General features: G+C 42.5%; 1 protein-coding gene across 10 annotated transcripts in view; it reads left to right on the top strand.

The window, feature by feature from the left end:
* Nucleotides 1-19,250, top strand: part of EPS8 (EGFR pathway substrate 8, signaling adaptor) — a 78,672-nt gene that overhangs the window by 38,742 nt on the left and 20,680 nt on the right. For 9 of the 10 annotated variants that reach the window (XM_085049260.1, XM_085049258.1, XM_085049250.1 and 6 more), the window contains 8 exons: nt 6,317-6,406; nt 7,286-7,359; nt 11,313-11,380; nt 13,309-13,470; nt 13,666-13,815; nt 16,011-16,093; nt 17,762-17,898; nt 18,981-19,054. In XM_085049260.1, coding sequence (XP_084905386.1) covers nt 6,345-6,406; nt 7,286-7,359; nt 11,313-11,380; nt 13,309-13,470; nt 13,666-13,815; nt 16,011-16,093; nt 17,762-17,898; nt 18,981-19,054 — 810 coding nt within the window. In that variant the 5' untranslated portion in view covers nt 6,317-6,344. Of the gene's footprint in view, nt 1-3,919; nt 3,942-6,316; nt 6,407-7,285; nt 7,360-11,312; nt 11,381-13,308; nt 13,471-13,665; nt 13,816-16,010; nt 16,094-17,761; nt 17,899-18,980; nt 19,055-19,250 lie in introns of those variants that run through there. The other variant, XM_085049257.1, reaches the window with a different exon arrangement.

A 19,250-nucleotide genomic window follows, 5' to 3' on the forward strand; every position in this document is an offset into this window, starting at 1 on the left:
GTATTTGTTCACCTTTGTTAAACAGCCTTTTCTGTTTCCACTGAACTGCATGGAAACTGCCTTTGTTATTTATTCTTGTTGGTACCAAATAGAAAACTGAATCTCACAGTCAGACACAGAGAGTGAATCCTTCCTTTGGTAAAGCTCGAGGCATTTCAGGTACACTGAGTTTGTATTCAGAGCAATTTATTGGCAAAGAGCTGAAGATCTAATAAGCAAAGCTGTGTCACCAAGGAACCCATCAGTGGGTTTCCACCAAACCTGGATGGTCAGGAAGTCAGTAGGTGTTGGTTCTGCTCAGCTTTGGTTGAATTCCAGATTATAACCTCCTGCAGACACAGAAATTGGGTCTCTGTGAGCAGCTGATGGACTCCAAAAACTTCACCAAAAGTGAAGAAAGCAAATATGTGAAAGCAAAAATTAAATCTTGCCACATTTCTATTAAACTGAATTAGAGAGGTATTGATGAGTGTTCCTGTCCATTTCTCCTTCTCCTTCCTGGGAATTTTTACAGTCTGTTGGAGTTTGTCATTCTATGGTTTAGTTTTTGTTATGAACTGCTCCACACCAGTTTTAATATTGTCCTTGTGTCATGACACAGTTACTGCTCTGCTAATAAACAGGTGGTTCAGCCAGTTTGGGCAACTCACAGCTCTGTTTTAAATATGCTGGAAGTTCCTTCAGTTTTTGGCCAGAATGAGAGGAAAACCTTATCTAAACCAGCAGACAACACCTAAAGTCATTGTCTTACTAATCTTTATATATTTTAGAAGTTTTTAGAAGTTCGCATTTCTAAAGTGATGATTTGAACTGACTTTCAAATTATTTTGGTATATTATAATCCCTATTTTCTACTCCCCTCTACAAGTTCCTTCACACACCACACACACTTTCCTCTACAGGACTTCCCTGTAGGTGTGGAAGGGTTTTTGTTTGGGCTTTTGGGGTTTTCTATCCTTTCTTTTTACTTTTCTACAAGCTATTCCAGCTGTGGTGATCCATTCTGCAAGGACTGCATAATGATCTTGGTAATTAATACTCACGTTGCTTTGGATGAGGTGGTTAATTCTCTAATTAAAAACAGCAGTGAGTGGTGGCTTCAGCCCTTGGCATATTTATTAAAGTTCCTTTGTTGCAGTGGGGATTTCAGGTCTTTGAAGCTTTTGTATCTGTAAAGCTGTTTTATTTTCTTTCAATATGGTTCATTATAAACCATGGCTCAGCCCTGAGTGAAAGGGATGGAAATAAATAGGTTGCCATGCCAGAGCAGGAACTTGTTTTCAAGCAGGGTCTTTATTAGTGGGGCAGTAATAAAACATGATCTGGGGTTTATTCATTCAGCTCTTCCTGTTGCTCTTCATGTTTCTCCCCTTTCTCAAAGTAAAAGGCAGATATCTTAATTGTGTTGGTAGAATATTTCTTCAACAGTGAATCACTGGGAAATGTCATAGCAGGAAAAGGAAGACTTCCAGGGCAAGTTTTATCTTGTTGGTTTTTCCGATGGAAAACTTCTCTTCTAGATAACAATTATTGTTCTGAAGACAGGGCTTGCATTTATATATTAGTCTTCTGCTTTGGTGGATAATCACAACAAATTTCTTAATAAATCTATCCTCTCCCTCCTGCTGAAAGGAATACTGCTAACAATTTGGCATACTCCTTCTGAGTGAAGGGCTGAGGGAAAAATAATAGCTTTCAGCAAGTGTCAGTGAAAATCAAAACACTTTCTGTAACTGGGAAAACCAGCACTGATCACTGAATGCTGCCCTGCAGAGGGGAGGAGGATGTGAATCACTCTGGGCTTTGTCACTGTCCCCTGATTGCAGAATTGGATTTCTTGTCTCTCCCTGTCTTTAGCTGCTCAAAATGCTCCTAACCCCCTGACCTCTCACACAACCAGGTAAATCACAGTCTGGGTTGAGTTCAGCTTTCTCTAAGGAGTAAAACTCACAGAGGAGAGGGAGACTCACCCAGTCCTTCCTCCTCCCACCACATTTCCTTCAGCAGGAGCTCAGTTAGCTCACATTGCATCAGCACTGAGCACAGAGCAGCCCAGGGCAGAGCTGTGTTCACTGAAATTCAGTGTAATTAGTGTGATGAACATCTGGAGAACATTCTGAATACAGACAGCACCCTGCAAGAAACAGCATCTGCAGAATTATTGCACTGTGGCTGTTGTGTCACCATGTCTCCTGGTGCTTGGGCACAGGGGTGAATATTGGGGTTTGTAGAGCTCAGAAAGCTCCAAACCCATAAATACAGAGTGAGGCACAGGGATACAGGGGTGACCAATCCAGTTCATCCATTTGGGGCCTGGATTTCCATTTTCTGCACTGATTTTTGCTTTCATCATTTCTCCCACCTTTTGGCTGCTCCAGTCTGTTTAACAGGAAGCTGAAAACATTTCAGCAAAGCTGCTCAGCCCAGCCAAGAGCATTTTCTCCGAAATTCTGCTATCAGTGCAGGGAGGATGGAAAAGCCCCAGGGATCATTTCAGCAGCATCACTCCTGTGCATTTTGGTGTTCATCCCGGGGCAGGATGTTGAACAAGCAGCAGAACTCGTGGCTGTGCTGCTCAGCAGTCCCAGAGCAGAACTGCATCCCTCCATCCATCACCCCAGCTCTGCAGGATGCACTTTGCCAGGAGCTCCCCATGTGTGAAATCAGAGGATGGGATGAGGACACAAACAGCAGTGATGGTCAGAGCAGTGAGGCAGAAATCAGGAGAAACCATTTAAAAATGAGCACAATGGAGCAGGGAAGGTGTGTGGGGGAGAGCAGGATGGCTTTGGAAGGAGCAGATGAAAAATGGCAAATCAGGCAGCAAGTGCAGCAGGTTTTGCTTTCTGCAGGTCAGCAGTGCAGAGTGCTGAGGGGCAGGAAGAGGATTTTACTGAATGCACAGTGAGCTGCACTGTAGCATGGGGAGGTGGATTTATTTTTTTTTTGGCTGTTATTTTGTTCTTCCGCAATACTTTCAAAAGGGGAAGGGTGGAGGGAGAGTCCTTATCTGCCATTGCTGCATTCCCAGAGCCTCTGGGAGTTTTGGTGCCTTGTGATATTCCACTGCTTTTTGTTTGGGCTGCAGTTACACCCTGCCTTTGTGCTCTGGCTGGGGCAGTTTGGGGGATTTGGGGACACAGGATAACAATGACTTGTTCCTAATGACATTTTCTTCATCAGCAGACAATTAGCATTCCAGCCATTATTGGCTTTGCTTTCCCTTCCTGTCCATCCTTTCCCTCTCAGCCCTTCCTCCTCCAGAATTTCTAAAATATCCACATTATTAAACTGTTCCTCTCTTGGTTCCCATATGATATTGTGGTTTGTCACTGGCTGGACTCACTGCTTCAGGATAAGAGCTCCAGGCTCTGCAATATCCAATTTTCTCTAATTATATAGCTCTTTCTAGAGAAGAAACCAAATTTTTGTTTGGTTTTTTTGGGGGTGTTTGGTTTTTTGTTGTTGTGGTTTTTTTGGTTGGTTGTTTTGTTTGAGTTTTTGTTTGTGTTTGTTGTTTTTTTTTTAAATAAATTGGGGGATTTTGTTACTTTCAAACTCCTATTAGAAAATGAAACAGCAGGATGTGAGTGTTGATGTGCCCCATAAATTTAATTTGATTCATAAATTTCATTCATTTTTCATGAGGCTGCCATGCTACAAGATGGGGAAGACAAAGAGTATTTTTGCATTTTGACATTTTTTTAAAGGATATTTTTGACTGATATAATCCTCTTGTGAATTAGCATCATTGTCCCCATTTTTGGGATCACCACCTGTAACTGCTGAAGGACCAAAGTGTGTGAGAAATAGAGATTTCTGAGATTTTTGTTATGGACTTGGGTCCTTGTCACTGCCAGAGCTGCTGCCTGCCAGCATCCCTTCAGAAATACAGCTGATGGCAGCAGTGAAGTCCTAGGTGGATTTTTGTTGTTGTTGAGGTAATTTAGTGGAGATTTTTGTATTCAAAATATAGATCTAACTGGTTTTAATTATGTATTATTTTAATATACTTAAAGATAAATACCTTGATATTTGTCATGCTATTAATTATTATTGTATCTATTTTCTTGTTTTGTTTTTTTTTTCCTGTTGAAACCTTACTTGGTTTTCCTGGTTTAAAATATTTCTTTTTCAGAGCAGGCATGATTTTTTTTTCTCCCAGTATCCTGAGCCATGACCATTTTAGGTCATATTCCCAACCAAGCTGTTGATCCTCCAGCCCTAATTAAAGAGGGATCATGCAGTTAATTGCAAGGATGTTTATTTTAAGGTCTGGGGCAGCAGTGTGGCTTTGGCTTGCTGTGAGCTGCTGAGCTGAGGTGGAAGGGAAGATGAAAGAGGAAATGGAGTTTATTAATAACTGCTGGCTGACAATGGCTCTGCAGTGAGCAGAGGTTGAGTTCTGCTGCAGAGCTGGTTGGGTTTGAGGGATGAAAGAGCATTGGGGATGAGGAACAGCAGAGCAAGCTGGGCAGGTGAATCACAAACAGAGCTCTGCACACACTGTTACCCTTCTGGGGTTTTCCCTTTCCTCCATCATGCACTTAATTACAAAAAAAAAATAAATTAAAGAGTTTTCCTAAAATGTTTTTTTTTTCCCTGAAACATTTAGGATGAAAGAGTTTAAATTGTCTGGTAATTTTGGGGAATCACAAGTAGCTTTTTGATGCTGTTATAAATATTTGGACTAATTATAAATAATTATGGAAATAATCATTAGTATTAACATTGAGGAGCTTTCTTGAGCCAGGTGACAGCAGCATTGCCTGGCCTCTTGAAATTGTCATTTCGAGGTAGTTCTGGCATTTGGAAAATGCTGGAAAATTGCCTGAGGGACAGGAAATGATGTTGGCTTTGCTCAGCTATCTAATAGCAAGTGGTGTTTGGTTTGCATATCAGCTGAAGCTGACTAGAAATTTGGTGTTTGCTTGGCACAACAAGCTGCTTGCTTTTGCTATTTGTTTTTTAATAGTCAAATTTTTTTACTTCAGATTTTCAGTGTCTCCTAATTCAAAATACAATTCTGCAGATTTTTGTATGCAAGTGCTGTTGTGTCTTACAGTGGACAAGTATTTAGCCACGAGATGTATTTTCTTTCCCCACTGTGCAAATCTGCAGCTCAACTTCATTGCTGCTTCCCAGCTCAGTGTCATGCTGACTTCAAAGGCTGAGGCTTGAAATTCTAATATTTTACATTCCTTCCACTTAAAATATCTGTTCCACCACTTCTGTAAAATTGAGTGAATACAAATACAAACCAAGTATTTGTCAGATTAAGATGTCAGAGCAGTGGAATTATTCTGAGAGCTTTTTAAACCAAGGGGGTTTTTTGTGGTTTTTTTCTCCCAGATCTCACTTTAAGGCAGATAGTTGCAGAATTTGTTATGAATAGAAACACAGGTTGAGCTCACTTTGGAAATGCAGCTTTTTTCAGGTGCAGATTTTCTCTGATGTACTTCTGGCTGTTCTGCAGTGTGACTGAAATGTGGAGAAATACTCAAATTTATATTATTTATGTATATATGTATATGAAAGAATATTTGCCTGTGGTTAATTTGAATATGAAAGGGTTATGAAAGTCACTTTCCAGAGTCAGTTTGAACTTCAATGGACATGTTGCTAAAGGGAGATGACATTTTTTAAGCTGTTTTATCATGGCCTTTTCAGCACTGCTTTTATGGGAAAGGTTTCATTTGCCATGCCAATGCCAAACTTTCTGGGTGTTAAATGCTGATTAACCAAAAAAAAAAAAAAAGCCAAAACCAAAAAACACCAAAACCCCAGAGCTTCCTTAAGCACCAAAATAGCTAACCAAGTTTCCTTTTGTGCTCACAATTGTGTTTTACTTTGATAATGTGTCTTTCTAACAATTCAGCTGATATGTTTCACAGAATATTCATCCAAAGGTCATTTCAGAGGTTTCATTGGACAGAAACGAGCTGAGGGTTGAAATCAAGCCTGACTAATAAAGTTGCCATTGGGAACATCTTGTTCACTTCTGCAGTAGATGTTGTTCTTTGTTTAGTGAGCCTTTCATTTCCAGAGCTATTCCTGAACGCCATTGTGTGGCAAATAATAGCTTTGTTCACTAAATTATAAATTATTTGAAGCAATAACTATCGAATTGCACTTGGGAGAAGTTCCACAGTGGAACTCTGAGGCATCCCCAGGATGCAGTTCCTGAGAATTGAGCTTGCTGATGCAATTTTGTCCCCATTTCAACCATCATTTTCTCATTAGCTTCGTATCACTTCTGTATCAAACCTTCGTCTTTTAAGAGATTTAAATGTTGTTTTTTTGTTTTTTTCCCCAGGTGGTTTCTCCCAGTGAGAGACAGGAGAATGAATGGACATATATCCAACACCCCTCCTGCTGGATATGGAAATTACTTTCCTCAAATGAAGTAAGGTTATGCCTTTGACTTTCTGTCTGTGGACAGAAAAACAGTGTTGTGCTTCCTTCTTTAAGCTTTCCTTTCAGACAGAGCTGGAATTAGCAGATCCCTCTGGAATTCTGCAAAAGCATTTCCTGTAAAAGGGATTTGCAAACTGTGGAGCCAAAGTGACAAATCTCACCTGGCTGATTGTTGTGTCAGTGTAGGGAGAGCTGGGGCAGGAAAACCAATTGCTGTGGGCAGAACTTGCTGCTGATGTTCCTTGGAGCTGCAATTCCTCACAGCACTGACGAGGATTGACCTGTCTGATGTCACAGATCTTGTATGGAGCAGGAGAGCTGTGCTGAGTTTACATCTCATTGTTGTCCCTTGGAGGTGAACTCACCCAGGACTCATTCTTGATACTCTTGTAGCCACATTGCCTTTTCATTGGTGTAAGAAAATGGCAGTTATTTCAAGTTTTACATTAGAAATGGTTAATATTGTTAAAAACAGTCACCACTTGTGTCCATAGGAAAATCCCCCAAAATCCTGCCCAGTTCTTTGGTACAGTAATTATTGTTATTATTATTGCTATTATTGTTATTATTATAATAATTATAATTATGCAGTGGATTGTATTACTTGCATTATGCTGCTGTCAGTTTGTACAGCACACCCCAATTGTGATTTTGTTGTATTAATGCAACCAAAGAGCTCAGAAAGCCTGCAGCCCAGGTGGAGCATTCTTTATCACATTCACAGTGTGATACAAATATCCACTGTCCTTCCCTCTGTTGCTGATGCTGCAGGTATGTATATTCCAACATAAAAGGAAGGCTTTTCAGTGCCTGTTTCTGTGTTCCAAACACATCTACCCAGAAAATAATCAGAAATGTTTTCTTCCAGTGGCTATGGCTCCCCAACGTTTGCTCAGGTGGAGAGGGAGCAGAATTCCAGAACAAGTGCAAAAGCTCTCTATGGTAAGCTGGCAAAAAGTCTCTAAACTTCTGTGCTAAGTTGCTATTCAAACACTGGTTGTGATGTCGTGGCAGAAACATTTTACACAGATTAATCTGAAAGTGTATTTACATCCCTGTGGGTGTGTCTGTCAAGGAAATTAAAACACAAAGGGGTTTTTCCTACTAAAGTGAGCTAGGTTGGCTAGAAAGTGCTCAGGTTAGTGAGCAGAGAAGTTCCAGCTGCTCATTTCCAAGGCAGCAATGTGTGAAGCATTCCTCACCAACCTCAGAGGGATCCTCAGCCAAGGCAGAGGACATTCAGGGGTTGCTGTGCTGTGGGTTTGGTTTGTCCTGCACCTCCCTCTGCCTCCCCAGCTTCATCCCTGCTGCAGAAAAGGAATTTGCAATGTGATTCTCCTTTGCCAGAGGGCTTGCTGGCAGTCAGAGCTGCTGGGATGGATCTGGAGTCCTGTTGGGCTGTTTGCAGAGCTCTGATGTCAGATGGGTTACTCACCAGTGCCTCAGCCTTGTCACTCAGCAGCTACAAACACTGGGGTTTGGCTTGGCTGAACACAAACTCTCCCAAATGCCAAACCAGTGTGGAGGAGAAATGCAGTTCTGTTCCTTGCCAGCCAAACTGCACCACGTTCAGGTCATCCCATGGCTAGCTGTGCTGGGAGTGGAGAGCAGCAGCAGAGGGGCTGTGGGGAGCTGTGCTCTGTGAGGCTGTGCTGCTGCTAAATGCTCTTTTGGAGTCAGCAGAGCTGGTGGGATGGAGGACAAGGCTTGAGCAGAAACACCAGAGATCAGCTGCTCTCCCTGAGCTTCTGCCCTGCTCTGCAGCTCAGCCAGAGGAGCCCAGGAGCTCTGCTAATCACTGCAACATCCCAGGGATAACTGAGCTGCTCTCCCTCTCTCTTGGCTGGGGTGGTGGCTGGGAGGGACTGCAGAGGTCAGGGGAGAGATGGCAGCTCGGTTTGGAATCTGAGAATCATTTAGGTTGGGAAAGATCTTTATGATCATCGAGTCCAACACTACCCAGCCCTGACTGTCCCTAAATTCCCCATGGACACATCTGAACACCCCCAGGGATTGGGATCCAACCATCTCCTGCTCCAGTGCCTGACAACCCTCTCAGAATATTTTCAACCCTCAATATTCAGCCCACTCTGAATATTTTTCCTAATATCCAGCCTAAAAATGGTGCTGGATGTGAATCATTCTGAGTTAAATCCACAGTGTTTCACACAGTGCTGTGCTACAAAAGTCAGTCCCTGGCATAGTGCTGAAGGCAGGAATTGCAACAGAGGAAAATCCTGAGCTGATCACTTTAAAGAGTGATTTCTGCATCCTGAATGGATTCACTCAACAAACTGATTGCAAGTGTTGACAGCAATAGGAGGTGGCAACAGAAACCAGCAAGAGACATTGCACAAAACTCCTAGCAGATTATTTCTTTATGAGATGCTATGAGAGTGTTGTGATTTCTTTTTCATTTTATGTCATCATCATCATTTTTCAGGAGTGCATGGTTTGAATAGTGTGACAATATCAGTGTCCTAACCACGTCCTTTAACCTTTGTGGGCTTTTAAAATATCATCTCTCTGAGTTTTCTGTATCCAGCATGATGGGATGGTCATGTGTCAGGAGGAGATGGGGACAAGTGAGTCCATTTGATGGATATCATGGTATTTTTTAATTCCAAAGCACTCAGTGGAGTTCAGGTACTTTCTGAAAGCTGCTGTGTGGTGCCTCCTGTAAAAGGAATTTTTGTCCTTGGCTCACTTCTGCTGCTGGTAGATTTATCACAAATTGTAGCTGCAGTTGCCAGGAGCTGAGTGAAGTAGGAGAATCAGTTTTTCTGGAGCCCAAGTGGCTGTGTGTTGGCACAGCTTTTGGAGTGGAGTTCACACATTTTACTACTTCTGCTGTTTTGTACTCATAAAGAACTAGGCTGTTGCTATCACCACACACATCAGAAAACAAGGAAAACACTTACAAACTTTCTCAAATTCAGGGCAATTATATTTTCCTAATTGTTAGCAGCCAAGTTACTGTTCTGCTGCATCCCACAAGAGCATCATTTCAACACCTGTTGGAAACCAGAAACATGTTCTATTCCTGGTGATTGTGAATTCTGTAATTGCACAAACCAGGGACTGCAGTAACATCTGTCCACATCTGACATCAGGAGTAGAATTCGTTTCTGTGGATCAATGATTCTGTTCCTTTAGAAGCTTCAGCAGCCAATGGATTTTACATTCAGGATCTAGAAGTGAAGTTCTGTGCTGCTATTTGCTTTACTGCCTTTGTGTTGGGAAAGAGTTTGTTCTAATCAAATTCTTCTGGGTTGCATTTGCTATAGATTATGATAAGAATTTAACTCAAGTGCCTTTTGCCATGATCCTCTTTTATTTCTTTTTCTTTTACCATAGGGAAAACCCTCTGGTAATCAATTAATGAATGTAATTTTGTTTATTTCTTTCTTTAAAGCACATATTCTCTTTTACTGGACAGCATTTAAGTATCTTTTACAGTCCATAGCAGAAGAACTGCTAACTGATCCCCTTAGAGATGCAAATAATTCTATGGGATTAAACTAGATACTGCTTTTTAATCCCCTTGTTTTGTTAGGAACAGATGGACTTTACTTCTTCAGATCATCATCCAAACAAAAAAAGAAAGGTAGCAGATCAGCCAGTGCTGCTTGCCTGCCTGAGTTGGGGTGTGCATGAGTGTGTTGTGGTTCAACAGACAAACAGCTGAAAAAGTAATTTAACTGACATGCTGCAAAAGCAGAAATGGTCGATGGAGATGGAATAGTCAGTGCTGATCCTCTGCCCTGGGATTTCAGGATAATGGGCAATGAAGGTGTCGTGGTTTAGCATTTAGTATTTTTTTTATTTTGCAGAAGGTAACTTAGCCTCCCTGGCAACAAAAGCACTTTTATTTCACCTCCAACTACTCCAGGTGTGATGAAACTGCTGTATTTTGTTTGTACATCAGGTTCTTTCCTTCTGGACAAAATCAAGCTGTTTATTTAACTTGCAGATCAAAAATCAAGGTTTTTGATGAACTGTAGAAAAAATAATTGTTTACTTCTAGAGTTTCCTTAGACCTCCCTCAGCCACGTCACCTTGTGAGTTTTTCAGAGCAAAGCTCCTGATGTTCCAGAGCAGGCACTTCAGTGGGTTTTGAGTGAAAAAAACCCTCCATACCTTCCAAATGTTGCATTCATTTTTTTTCCACTGGAGCTGAAAAGTGCTCTTCAGCATTCATCTACATTCCTTATTTTGAGGTGTGGGTGTGTGTTGTGTCTTCATCTTGCTTTTCCCCTTTGTCTCCTGGTTTGAAGTGAATCTGTTGCACAGAGGAAAAGGCACACGATGTTTCTGGTTTTGTTTTCTGGTTTTGCAGCATTGTGTCCTCTTAGCTGAGAAATATTTCTGTTCAGAGATATTTTGGTGTGTGATGTATATCTCCATGCACATCCCTGCATTAGCAATTCAATGAATGGAACACTTTATGGGGAAAGAAAGGATGAGTCAGGATTGTGTGTGGCTTTGTTGTCCTGCAGATTTGCCACAAGGGTTTGTACATCTCAGGAGATGTTCTGCTCTGAAGGACATTCCTGCAGCCCCAGGGAGCCCAGAGCAGTTAGCATGAGGCACAAGCAGAGATTTCCACAATCAGCTCCCAGGGAGGTGTTTGCAGGCAGAGCTGCTCCCCCCATGCCCTCAGTCCCTGGGGAGATAAAACCTTTTTTGTGCACCTCCAGCTCAGCCTGGTGACGCAGGAATGGTCCTTGTGCTGAGCTCGGGGTGCAGGGATGTTGTGCTGAAATACAGCAATTAGCCACAGCTCCTTATCTCCTGGTGTGTACAGCTTGTCCAGAGTATCCCTGAGAAATGCTCAACACGTCAGGATGAGACATGGAATGAATAATTGCTCTTTCTTTTGCTCCCACCTGCAGAACAAAGGAAGAATTATGCCCGGGACAGTGTCAGCAGCATCTCTGAGACATCACGGTACCACGTCGAGGTGAGAGAGAGAAAAACACCACTTACAGCTCTCAGTCACAGCAGTCACTGCTGCCTGTTGGTGGTTTCTGAGGGTAGATCTGCAGTCATTGCTGCCTGTTTGTGGTTTCTGAGGATAGATCTGCCTAGAGGCACCTGAACCTCCCAAAATATCCCTGCAGCCCGGGGTCACTTCAGCATGGATTACACTGAGATGGCTCAAGCTCTGCAGCCTTGCTGTGGGGAGCTGGGATTTGGCTGCAGGCAGAGCTGTGTGCAGTTTGGCAAAGGCAGCACTCACTCCTCAGCAGGACAGCAGTTCAGCATCTCCTGCTGCCCTGTCGCTGAACCTGGCTGCTGCTGGGCATGGGCAGGGCTGAGGAACGCTGTGCTGCTGCCAAGGCACGCGGGGTGATACTTAAAACTGATCCTCTGATCAGAGAGAATCAGCAGAGGTGTTAGAATATTCATGGAGTGCTGAGCATTAACCCCTGAAAGCCCAGAGCTGAACAGCAGAGCTGAACCATTGTGGCTGTCCAGAGCTGCCCAGGAGGAGCACAGTGTTTGCTGTGCCTTGCTGCCTCCAGCTCTCTGCAGGATTCCTCCTGCTGCTCTCAGGTGTGGGATCCTCAGCAGATCAGCCTCAATTCCTGTCTGGAGCTGGTAATTCCCTCCCTCTGCAGTCTCCCTTTGGCTCAAACTCTCCCCTGCTGCCCTCACACCACTGTCAAGGGTTGAGCCAAGTCTTGCCAACACCACAGGTTCTCAGCTCCTTTCTGCTGGATTTTAAAGCATCTGGGAATTGGGAGATCATGTGCAGAAGGCTCTTCATTTCAAGTGCTCAGACCTATGGTCAGCTTGCAGATGAACACATGTGTTGCTCCTAAGTGCCTGTCTATTTTTGGGTGGTTCCTTCAGAACAGTTTTGCTCCTGTACTGGCATCACAATTTGTATTTGCATTTGGAATCTGAGCACTCCTGGGTAAGCAGCCAGGACAGTTTGTTGCACTTTACTTCTTTTAAATACTTGGATTATATGCAGCTTCCACCTACTTCCTTATCTGTAATCACTGAGTGCTCTTAGCCTGTAATAGAAGAAAGCACAGTTAATTCTTTTTTGTTATTTTTTTTTATTCTTTAGAGTTATTTAGAAGACAGATATGCAGGCATGTATTAAACATGGTTCAGCTTGAATGAGTGTTGCCAGATCTTCAGCAAAAATGTGAAGGTGGATTTATGCCTGGACAAAACAAAGTAATTTTGTGGGGTTTTTTTCACAGTTGGCACACTGAAGGGGAAACTAACACAATCTTCATGACAGGGAAGCTAGCTGAGGTGGTGTTTGAGAGGTGCTGTTCCGTTTCTGAGCCATTAATTGAGTCTGGAGAACATTCCTAGCTGGTGGTGAGCAGAAGCAGTGGATATTTTCCCCTGTGTGGCACTCAGAAGTGCCCAGCCTGTGCAGAAGGTGTCCCAGGGAGATGCCAGCCCATCCTGGTGGCTCCAGCAGGACCTGGCAGCTCAGGGGGACATGGGGACACTGCAGGTCAGGGATGTGCTGCAGCCACCTGGGCAGGGAGCTCTGCTGGCACCTCCTGAGCTCAGCCTGCCAGGAGAGCCAGCTTTGCACTCCTCAATTAAAACTCGTATTTAATTCTAGCTTTGATACCTGAAGGATGTCAGAATTTGCCTTCAGGTCGAACTGCTTTCAGCAGGGAGGAAGTGACAGTGGGTGTCACAAAGCAAACTACAAAAATAAGTTGCCTTAAAATGACATTATGGACTAACCAGCCTTTCTCATGTCTCAGAGGTTGAGCTCTGTCATATAAAAGCACTTTTACTCATGAATAATTTGTATTTCCGCCTCCTGACAATTCCAATACTGACACTCCTGAACAATGGGGAAAATTGCAATCATAACTTCTTTTAAATGCATGTCTCCTTCCCCAGCACTTGACCACCTTTGTCCTGGACAGAAAGGAGGCAATGATTACAGTGGATGATGGGATCAGGAAGCTGAAATTGTTGGATGCCAAAGGCAAAGTGTGGACTCAGGACATGATCCTTCAAGTGGATGACAAAGCTGTCAGTTTGGTGGACTTGGAATCCAAGGTAAGGTCTGTGAGTGACAACCTCATTTTCAGAGAGGGAGAAGAAGGGAGAGAGCAGAGAAACTCTGTCTGTGAGACTGAGGATTTTAATTAGCTGATTATCACTTTCCCTTTTTAGCTGGTGCAGGTTTTCTGAGATCAGCATGCTCTCTAGTAAGGTGGTGTTTTGTGTTTCTCTTTTTTCCTCCTCTGACAGAATGAACTGGAGAATTTTCCTTTAAGCACAATTCAGCATTGCCAAGCTGTGATGAATGCATGCAACTACAACTCCATCCTTGCATTAGTGTGTAAAGAACCAACCCAAAACAAGCCTGATTTGCATCTTTTCCAGTGTGATGAAATTAAGGTAAGATAATAATGGAGATCTGCTGTGAGCTATTTGAACAGGGGAGGTTTTATGGGTTGACCAGGACAGTGAATAAAGACAAATGAGCTGATTGATAGAAAATAATTCTGTATTTTTATTTGTAAGAATATGATGTCAGCACTGCTTGTAGTATTTAGTAAATATAGTGTGGTTTGTATTGCATAGGAATAATGTGAGCTGAATCCTTGTTTATGTGCAAATCTGTCCTCACTGTAAATATTGATTCTTGGGCTCTGGAACTGTTCATTTAGGTTTGCAAATGTATAAAGCTCTGGAAAATGTCTGTGGTTTGCATTCAGAATTCTGAAAAATAGGTGTAAAATAATTTGAGTTATCTCAGATTTATTTTGTAATCTGCAGAGAGCTCATCTGAGCCCTGAGTCTTAGCTACTTTTGCTTTTTATCCCTGAACAATAAAATGTTCTCCACATTCTCACCTCTCTACATCTCTGCTCTGCTGGAGAGATCTTGAAAGGCAAACTATTCTTTGCAGGAGGGGCAAAACAAAGAGATGGATTGTCTCTGATTAAAATATTACCTTCAAGTGTAAATTATTTTTTATGTATTCTACAATACTTCCTTATTTCTGAGGTTAGGCATTTAAAATTTTATTGTTATTCTCTGTAATTCTAATTGACAATTTCATGGGGATTGTTTAATTCCTCTGTAGTAGTTTGTGTGATTGTGATTGTTAATCACACTGTGCAGCAGTCCTGGAATTGGTGCAGTGAGAGTGTGAGGATGATGAGTTATGTGGGATTTGCTGCACAGAATTTGCTGTTTTAAAGGAAAGTGGATCCTGTCAGGAGTTCAGGTGGGATTAATGGTAAATAATGCAGAGATCCCTTTGAGCTCTGTTTGGAGCCAATGTGCAGAGTTGGTCTCTTTTAATTTCATTTTTGAAGTAATTCCTCAGTGTCCACATCAAATGTAGAGTATGCAAGCATGACTTGGAAGTCCAGGATCTCCCTTTGTTCTTGGGCATGGTTTGAGTTTGGCCATACTCTGGATTTTTTTCCTTACCCATGAAACTTTTCTGGTTTTGAAAGTTTAGTTCTTTCTCTGTTGGCTTTTCCCTGCTTTTGTTAGAAGTTGCAAGGAACCTCCTCTGCAATAAAAAATAGTTAAAATTAATACTATTGGGGCATTCTAATATTTTATAAACAAGAAAAAATTTAAATAGTAAATATCAAGAGTATTGCACTAGTGGAATTCTTCTGGGTTTAAGTTCCTTTGATCCCCTAAAGTTTTTTCTATTAATTCTGTAATCTTAGGGTATCCCTCATAAATATTCTGTAGTGCACACCATAATAGCCTGAAAAGTCCCTTAATCCCCTTGGATCCTAAATTCAACAGTGTCTTCTGCTCCTTGCAGAATTCCATATTCCTCCCCAAAAGGAAAATCCTCCTGCATTCTGGGGGCACAAGGAGAGATGTGGTCCTTGCAGGGAGAGCCACAGGCTGGGCTTTGACAGCCTTTGTGGGAAATCAATTTGTCAGCTGAAGACAAATAACAGAGCATTGGGAATCCTGCGAGGAGCCATGACCTATTTAGTGCAAGAAATAGTAAAATAATGCTTCAGATGTGCATCAGAATGCCACTGGTGGGGGCAGACTGCAGGTGTGGAGTGGCAGGAATGAGCAGATGAGGAGAATTCTGAGAAATTCATCTTCTGATACATCGGAGAGAACTTGGAGGCTGTCTGAAAAAAAAATTGTATAATTAGGTGTTACTTTCTTAATGCTCATGCTGCTCCCATCTGTAGTAGTTTTGCTGCTTCTATTTATAGTAGATTTTCTTCTCATGGTATGAGACAAACAAAATACTTGAGACAAGCAATAATTACCTATGCAGAGGGAAAAAGCAGCTTGTGCAATAGTGGTTGAGTTGAGATAATTCCAGCTGTTCAGACAAATTTGGGATCTGGATTACCTCTTTGTGTGATGGTAATGCTGAGGTTGGAGCAGTGACAGAAATACCAACTCCCAGATTTTGATCTGCTCTTTATTCTGTTTATGTGAGAAGTAATTTGTCCCAGTGCTTTTAAATAAATGGGATTGAAAAAGGTATTCTCTGATCTAAAGGTGCTCTGCAGGACATGCATGAGGAGATGTTTATTTCATGTATTTGGACACAGTAGCTGATATCTGATTTTCTGCTTCTGTCCCCTTAGGCTACCTTGATTCATGAAGATATTGAAAGTGCAATCAGTGACAGCAAAAGTGGGAAACAAAAGAAGAGGCTTGAAACACTGAGGTAAAAATCCAGCTGCTTGGCAGAGTGTAGGATCATCAGATAATGGGACAGCATTCAGCTCTGCAGGTCTGCCTGCTGCCTTTTGGAGTTTTTTGGGGTTTGAGGTTTTCTTTTTCTCCTAGCTAATAGTATATTCCAAAGCCACATGGAGAGGTCTTGCTTTGAGAATTATCTCATGTTCTATCAGTTTATAGTGCCACTCTCACCTTTCCCAGTTCCACCCCAGTGATGGGAAGAGATGAACAATTCCACTTGCCAGAGAATGGCATTGCATGGCTCAGTTCTGCATATGGGTCAAGCAGTTCAGAATTTAAACTAAAAACACCAATTCCCCATGACTCCAAGTAAATAAGATTATGCTAAAAGGTTCTGGGATCTGAAGATGTTAAATAAAAGAGCAACTGAAGATTGAATAATCTTCCTGCCTGCCTGTTTAATGATGCTGAAGACTTCTTGTTTCCCTGGCAGCAAAAGCTTCTCTGCCAGTTGGAAAGTGTGAGGAAAGAATCAGTTGAGGTAGAGGAGATGAATGCAGAAATGAGAGGCAGCAGACAGAGGCTTAGAGAAGAGCACAAATATATTGGATATTGAATGGTGATGGTAGTAGTTTGTTGGAATGTTAGTCTGGAACTGCAGGCTGATAGTATCTCTCTAATAATTGTGTTCAGATAGAGAAATCTCTGCTGGACAGAAATAGAAATGAATTTATAATAGTTCTGGATACCTGTGAAACTCAGTTGTGCAACTTAGGAGGATTTCCCAGAGTAAGAGGAACTCCTATAAAAACAGAACAGAACCTGGACTGTGCCTAACTTTATTTGCAGGATTAAAATTAAATAAATAGACTTTACCCTTGAGGAACTGCTGCAAACCAGGTATAAGCACAGAGAGCAATCCAGAGGGACTCAAACACAGTGGATGTGCTGGGAAACTAATGAGGTTTAATTGGGAAAAGAATGGAGGTCAGTTCATCTGTTGGGACAAACAATCAGAAATCTCAGTGTCCAAGGGCTGTGAGAAGCAGAGGTCAGACGTGGGTGGATTTGAGTGCTGCTGGATCCCTGCTGGCTTTGGGGCACAGCAGAGCCCTTCTGCCCCTCTGGGGCATGCTGAGGAGCTGCAGGGTCACTGACAGGGGAGAGGACTGCGAGAAGGAAACACAAAGGACATTTATTTTTTCTTATTTGCTGTTCAAAGACCAAACAACATTTGATATTTGGTGGTCGTGTTGTTGAATGCCATGAGTGAGATGGGATAACAAAGAGATGAATTTCATGTGAAGATCTCATTTTTAAACAGAGCTGTGGGGAAGGAATGGGGGATATGTATGACAGGAGCTACTGTGGTTATTTTTTTATTTTGTCTGTTGGTATCAAGCTGCAGAATAAATTCAAAGACCTCTTTCCTTATGGTATTTAAAACTACAGTAAAAACTGGAACATTGCAGGTGGGAACATTGATTTGTTTGTATCCAGACAGGATGAACACATCCTGTTGCAGAACAAACCAGTGAACTTGGTTTGGTTGGTAAGGTTTGCTCTGACCCAGCAGCAGAGAGCAGAACAAACCAGTGAACTTGGTTTGGTTGGTAAGGTTTGCTCTGACCCAGCAGCAGAGAGCAGAACCTTTGTCCTTCACGTGTCCTTGTGGGGTTTTGCTGTTCCCTAGGATGATCTCCAAAGCTGACAGTGCCATCCCCCCTCCTCCCCGGGCTCCTGCCCCTGTGCCCCCGGGGACAGTGACCCAGGTGGACGTCAGGAGCCGCGTGGCAGCGTGGTCAGCGTGGGCCTCGGAGCAGGGCGAGTGTGAGTGGGGCTGGGCTGGGGGGCTGGGATGGGGGTATTAGAAATGGGAGTGTTGGGGATGTGAGTATTGGGGATGTGATTGTTGGGGATGGGAGTACTCGAGCTGTGAGTATTGGGAATATTGGGAATGTATGAGTATTGGGAATGTGACTATTGGGTATGTGAGTATTTGGGGGCTGTGAGTATTGGGAATGTGGGTATTGGGAATGTGAGTGTTGGGGAATTGTGAATATTGGAGGATGTGAGTGTTGGGGATGTGAATACTGGGGGCTGTGGGTATTTGGGGCTGTAGGTATTGGGAATGTGAGTATTTGGGGGCTGTGGGTATTTGGGGGCTGTGGGTATTTGGGTGCTGCTGCCCCACAGGGGCTCAGCAGGGTGTTTGTGATGCTCAGGAGCACAGAAATCATTTGGAAAGATCCCTTAGGAGGGGGTGGCAGGATAGATGCAGAATTGCTGCACAAGGTCAGCCCTGTGCCCTCGCTGGGAGCAGAGAGGATGATGATGATGATGATGATGATGATGATGATGATGATGATGATGATGATGATGGTGATGATGATGATGATGATGGTGATGATGCTCCCAGCCCAGTCTGAAATGCCCCAAGCCACTGCAGCCTGAGCTGGGCAATGAGATCTGTCATGATCTGACTTGTCATTTCCCTGCATTTATCCATTTTCTGAGTTCCTCTTCATAGCTTACTGGAGTAGCTTGCAGTATATTTTGCAAAACAGGATGATTCCTAATTACAGATTTATAATCTGCCTCTTCATGCTGAATTTTTTTTTAGTTTAAAACCTGGTACCACACTTCTGCAGTGAGCTCCATGTAGTTAGTTAAGTTAACTGCAAGCTTGTACAGAAGCCTTTTTTGTGAGACTTGGCAGGATCAGGGTTAAGGTCCAGGATTTTCAGCTTGTGTGGAGTCCTTGCAAAGGGAATTCGACAGTTCTGTCCATCTTTTTCATACAATAATGTACCTTAAAGCATAAACTGTATAGAAATTGCAATATACTAATTCCACATCTATGCACATAGAATTCCACATCTGTGTCTTACTGTCTTCTTCCCTTTTTGCAGATGAAAAGCACAGAGCATACCAGGAGCAGGAAGAAACTCCAGAGATGATAGCAGCCAGGATTGACAGAGATGTTGTAAGTGAGAAACTCCAAATTATGTTACTCCATGTGAAATTTTGCAGCTCTGCTTTGGGGAAAGACTTTTTTCCAAATGGGAAATTCAGTTCTGGAGAAAAGCTTTCCAGTCAGCCTCTGCCTGTGTGGTTGATTTAAACAGGAACAGGTGGTAGTTTCTTTTCTTAATTTACTTTTTTAAAAAGAAAAAATAAGA

The sequence above is a fragment of the Lichenostomus cassidix genome, chromosome 1Ab (assembly GCF_008360975.1).
Source record: "Lichenostomus cassidix isolate B80296 chromosome 1Ab, HeHo_3.0, whole genome shotgun sequence".
NCBI lineage: Eukaryota > Metazoa > Chordata > Aves > Passeriformes > Meliphagidae > Lichenostomus > Lichenostomus cassidix.